This window comes from Crocuta crocuta, unplaced genomic scaffold (assembly GCF_008692635.1).
Source record: "Crocuta crocuta isolate KB4526 unplaced genomic scaffold, BGI_CrCroc_1.0 scaffold6, whole genome shotgun sequence".
Taxonomy (NCBI): domain Eukaryota; kingdom Metazoa; phylum Chordata; class Mammalia; order Carnivora; family Hyaenidae; genus Crocuta; species Crocuta crocuta.
The window spans coordinates 8357484-8363674 of NW_027531917.1; the positions used below are offsets into that span (position 1 = coordinate 8357484).

The following is a 6191-nucleotide window of genomic DNA, read 5'->3' on the forward strand; positions in this document are numbered from 1 at the left end:
CTTCTTACTTTTGTTTCAAAATTATTTTTAAAAAGATTTTAAAAGTATGTTTTTAATCAAATGGATAGTATTTTAAATATGTCATTTTAGTAAAAGGACATTAGAAGGGTAAGACAAAATTCCAGTATCTATTAGTCTCTTTCTGGGGATTTATATTGACATTTTATTGGTACATTTTATTTATTATTTTTAATAGTGAACTAAAACTAATCAAGTTTTGCTGCATTTGACTACCCTAGTCAAAACATATATTTAAAAAAATTTTTATTGTTTATTTTTGGGAAAGAGAGAGAAACAGAGAGAGAGACAGACAGACAGAGCATGAGTGGAGGAGGGGCAGAGAGAGAGAGAGAGAGAGACAGACTGCATCCGAAGCAGGTTCCAGGCTCTGAGCTGTGAGCATAGAGCCTGACACAGGGCTCAAACCCAAGAGCAGTGAGATCATGACCTGAGCTGAATCGGAGGCTCAACCAACTGAGCCACCCAGGTGTCCCCAGAACATATTTATTATTTTAGTTCATCCTCACAACAGTCTTGTGAATTCAATATTTATTCTTCAATTCATCTATCATTTACCTTGTATTTATTAAGAACCTACATCCTAGGTACCAGTGACCTAGTAATAAAAAAAATAGATATGATCCCTGCTTCTAAGCCTTTTACAATCTAATGGTAGAGGCAGACATTAAATAACCAACTGGAAAAATATGAGGATAATTAAAACAGTGATAACTCCTATGAAGGAATAATATGTATTGCTTTTAGAGCCTGAAAGTGGAAAATGGTCTGGTTGTGGGGGCCAGAAATGAGCTCTCTACAGAAAAGGCTAAGATGTAAATATGATACATTGAAGGCTTAAATTTAACCAAGTAATGAGGTAGGAACTGGAATTAATATGCAAGTGAAATGGTCTATGTGTAGGCAGAATGGGGGATTGACATGCTCGAGGACTATATAGAAGATGGGGATGGTGAGAGCATATTGAGCAAGGGGGATGTAGTGCAAGATAAGGCTGTGAACTGGGTGGGGATTTGTAGACCTGGTTTGTGGTCCTGAGTCTTATTGCAAGAGCCATGGGAGTCTTTAAAAATTTTAGGCAAGGAAATGGTATATCAATATACCATGCATGATGGATGGAGATGGACAGGTGGGAGGGAAAAGTGTATGAGATGAGCTGGGGGGTACTGAAGGAGTCCAGCTGGAGAAGCAGTAACAACAGAAGCAACAAGTATACCACCATTAATCATTGCATAGTGAACAGGCTGGGCATTTTTCAGACTGCTTCAAATGGATCCACTTATTTAATTTTCAAAATAGACCTGTGAGTGCTATTATTATCCCCATATTACAGATGAGGAAGCTGCTGGACTAGGATGATGGCAGTGAGGGTGGTACACAGTGATTAGATTGGAGCTGTATGTAAAAACAAAATTAATAGGATTTGGGGCGCCTGAGCATCTCAGTTGGTTGAGCGTCTGACTCTTGATTTCAGCTCAGGTCATGATGTCACGGTTCGTGAGATCGAGCCCTGCATCAGGCTCCCCCCTCAAAATAAATAAATAAACATTTAAAACAATAATAGGATAGAAAGGTAGTGTGGGGATCTCCTTCCTAGGCAGTCTGGCATTCCCAGTTTCATGGGTGGAGATTCCATTTACCACATGATGGGGAAAACTGGAGGAAAATCACATTCATCTTTAACTTAATATTGGAAAATATGAAATTGGCATCAATCTTTAAGTGGTAAAAATAATTGAGGGGAAAAAGTTTTTGAGAAATATGTTCAACTACCATTCTCAGGTTATTCTCATAGGGAAAATTCTGAATTTGATGTCTGGATTTCTAGTAATCTTTGTTATATTACTTTAACTGCTCAGGGTCTTCATTTTTTATATGGAAATTTTGTCTGAGTTTTTGGGGAATAGAAGTAAAGATGCTATAAAAGAGGTAGATAAATAGAAAAAATAGCATGGCTAATTATTAGAAAGTTTCTTAACTTACTATGGTTAATTATTAGGGTATAATTATAGTTCAAATGAATGAATTCTATATCGAAATCTTTCTACCTCCTTATTTACAAATTAGTTGAATGCAATTTTTTGTAAATCAGACAATGAAAGAGTTCAAAAGAGGTAAAACTATCAAATTTTAGTGGTTCCAAGACTTTTGCACCAACACTGAAGATTGATTTCAGGTAAGATGTGTTTAGAAAAAGAGTGAGGGAAATTGAGGAGAACTGACAATTGAGATTTTAGGAGTATAAACAATGGAATAGGAAAAGTATCAGTTAACAGCAAAATAGGCATAATGAATTGAATGTTATGAATTAAAAGTCAGGGAAAATGGATGATTCTGAGGATTTTTAGAATAGTGGCCAATCTTTTCCTTAGAAAAGTATGGACTTAATTCACTGTTCTGGCAAACTAGAGATAGAAAATTTGAACTGAATATTTTTTGCATAAGGCACTAAGGAAGAAGAATAAAGGCTCTGAAAAATGTCCATTGGGAACTAAATTGATGGAAAGAAGATGCCAAAAAAGAAGCAAATAGAGAGATGGATGTTATTAAGATGAACCATAGCTCTTAGGAATGCAAGGGTGTAACTCAAGTATTAAGTCTGATGAAGAAAGTGAAAGTGTAGAAAGGCCCAAAGGCCCTAAAGTATTCACTGAAGCATTATTAAAATTATTTTTTAGAACACCAAACAGTACATAAAAGTGAATTCCCTATCATGAGTTGCCATTTTATGCTCAGCAAGAAGCTATTTTGGGGGGAAATATAGAAATCTGCTTTTATTCTAGCAATAATAAAGGGTATATATTTATCATAGCATTTTAAAAGATTTCCAAGTAACTACAGTTTGGAGTTAAAAAAAATGATTTAAAAATACTTATAAGCTATTGCTCAAATTTAAAGAGAAAATAATAGGGATGCCTGGGTGGCTCAGTGAGTTAAGTGTCTGACTCGATTTCAGCTCAGGTCATGATCCCAGGGTCATGATATCAAGCCCCGCATCGACCTCTACACTGAGCATGGAGCCTGCTTGAGATTCTTTCTCTCTTTCTCTCTGTCTCTCTTTCTCTGACCCTCTCTCATGCACTCTCTCTGTCTCTCAAAAAAATTTTAAAAAGACATAATAATAAAGTAGAGCATCACAAGTAAGAATATGCTCTTTATTCTTTTTCAAGTGTGTTTACTTATTTTAAGTCTTGATGAGACTGATTGTGTTTATGAAATCAGAGGAACTCATGATATGCTGAATCCAATGCCAAGCACAATACTTAATATACACAGGAGCCATTTAATATAAATTTATTGGATAGAATTACATTACTAACTTTTGCTTTGTGAATAGAATTAGGTTTGAAATGGGAAGTCTGAATAGTTCCTCTAATTGTAATCAAATAAGATGCCAAAAGTCTTGGGCTAATATTTTAATGTTCTGTTTTTACAGATATTCCGTTCAGCGCTACACCAGTGAATGCCTTTTATAATGGCTGTATGGAAATGAACATTAATGGTGTTCAGTTGGATCTGGATGAAGCCATTTCTAAGCATAATGATATCAGAGCTCACTCGTGTCCATCAATTTTGAAAAACACAAAGAATTCCTAAGGCATCTTTCCTTTGTGATAATATATTTTTCCTGTGTGTAATTATACTTAACGTTTCAATAATAGCTGAAAGGTTTTACTTGCGATGTGCAGAACTTGATTATTTTATGGTACTTTGACTTTGCTGGAATTTCCAAAAGGTCCTTTTTCAAGAGAACAAGATCCTTTTGTGATACAAATCACGTTAAAACATCCTTACCTCTCTTGCTGCCTAGAAATTAAATAATGAAATTCATAAACATGTCTAATGTGAAGTTTTTTTTGCTACAAATGGCATTTCTTCATTTTTATGTTTGCAAAAGTAGAATTTAATTTTGTCACCATGAGCTAGTGCTTAAATATTTGTGTTTTTCGGAAGGCAGGGAAGTAAACTCAAACAAAAGTGCATGTACTAAATACTTGTGATGATAGCACATACTATTTTATTTGTTATTTCCTAATGAAGGCAGAAGGAGAGATGGTGGCCTATTAAGTATGAATTGAATGGAAGGCTTTAAAGCTTTATTCCCAAGCGTCTCTTCAGGGAGACCAGCTTTGGCTTCATTTTTCTTTCACTTAGCTTCACATTTGAACCAGTAGCTCTCGTGAGTTACAAAACAAGGGGGGCACGTGTCCATGAGAGCACATGGTTGTTGCTGGTCAGTAATTGAATTTTATGAAGATGAGATACTAGATTATGCTGGAATGGGTGTGGAAACCTAGGTTGGGTTCATTCCTTAAATTTGGCTGTGCGGGGCACACAAGCTCAAGATTAGAAGAGGCAGAGCCTAAGTGGAAAGGATGAATGAGAGAATGAATGAGGTGGAAGTTCATAGTCTTCCTTGAATTACCAGGTAACGTGCCAGCCTGTGATTGCTGCAGGACAAAAAGAGCTCTGAAAAGTAGAACAGATGGGACAAAAGCATAACCACACAGGGACATAGTTAAGATGGTCTTTGGCGTAAGGATGGAAGAGTGCCATGTCCTTGCTGGTAACACGTTTCAAGGGGCAGTTTTATCACTCCCAAACCTACCAGTCACATTAGGTATGTATCAGAGGTTTCACTGATAGTTTTGGAAAACAAAATTTTTTTTTCTACTGTAAATATTTTATATAATGTAAAACATAATAAAGTGGAGTATATTCTAAAAGTTTATATGAATAATATCTATATTCTATCAACTCTTTGAACAGAAGGTAAAATTATATAATATACATGTAAGTCTTCATACAGTACAGTAGTTCTTTAGTTGAAAGATATAAAGCTTAAATTTTTGATCAATATTATGGTTAAGGTGTACACTGGAGCTCTGAAAGAGAAGAAAAACAAAGGTAATATGTGTTGAGTGTTTGACACATACCAGAAATTGTGCCAGCTCATCTTACTGGATGTAATCTTTCTCCCAGTTACCACAGGGTACTAGGAGTGATGAATTCAGTCAGCAACTATTGACAATTATGTTGGTGTAAAAAAGCAACAAAGCTGAAAAACTGAGCATATGAAAAACAAAAAAAAAGGAACAAAGGGAAAATGAATTTTGTTTGGGGAGGAGTTTTCAGATTTTTGTTTAATTATGCCCAGGTACAAGGACAGCTATAGGGACCAATTCCACATTTCCCGTCAGAAACAGAAAACTTCCAACATGCAGTGATCTTCACAGAGGCTCCATCTCTCTTTGAGATGCATGTACATAAGGCTTGGGGTTGGGGGTGTTTCTTACAGACGAGATTCATCTGACAATGGTTTTACACATGGGCTACTTGCTATACCAGACTTCAAGGTTTCCCAGAGAACTTACATTTGAAAATTGGACCTTCTCCTCTAGAAGAGGATAAATCCTCTTTCTTACTAAAGTTTCAAATGGTGGAATCTAAAATCTTATTCTGTAAGTAGTCTCCAGATGGAAAAACCACTTGATACCTCTGATCCTTTTTCAAGTTGATCTTAAGGGAGTTTGAGTCAATATTTAAATGACATAGGAAGAATCTAATATCATTATCTGAAGTTCCCAAATAATAAATAAATGGAAAGTAATAATATATAAATATTTTTATATAAATTAAATACATTTATATTTTTATATAAATATAAAAAATTAAACAGAGAAATATTGNGGCTGGATCCTACAGGGATGAATATCTTACTGAGCCAACTCAGCATGTACAAGGCAGTCACAGAGGACTAGCAGCTGGCTCTTCTAGAAAATAGGTACGGTCTTAGCCTATTTTGTACATGAAGCTAGCAGGTTACAAGGAGGGGATCCGAACCAAACCTATGCCATCTGAATCAAGAGTCCATGCCCAAATTCAAACCTCTATATTGTTCCTATATTCTTACTAGTTATTCCACTACTCAGTAAACTGTTAATTGTTGGAGTGAACAAATTCTGTATTCAGCTCTATGTATAACTTGCTATGTCTTTGATTCTTAGTTGATAATATTAATAATTTAATAGTTTTGAAGACAAATGTAATATTATATAATTAAATTAAGGAAATGCTGACAATGACTCTGAAAATGTATATAATTAGAACTCTGGGTTCTATAGTGTCCTAGGAAAACAATGGAGAAAATGTTCTAGTCCTGCCATAAAAAT

The 6191-nt window shown here is 35.2% G+C and overlaps 1 protein-coding gene across 1 annotated transcript in view; it reads left to right on the forward strand.

The window, feature by feature from the left end:
• PROS1 (protein S) overlaps positions 1–3615 on the forward strand; it is a 65947-nt gene extending 62332 nt beyond the window's left edge. The window contains exon 15 of the mRNA XM_077774922.1: positions 3455–3615. Coding sequence (XP_077631048.1) covers positions 3455–3615 — 161 coding nt within the window. The remainder of the gene's footprint in view (positions 1–3454) is intronic.
• Positions 3616–6191: the final 2576 nt, after the last annotated feature.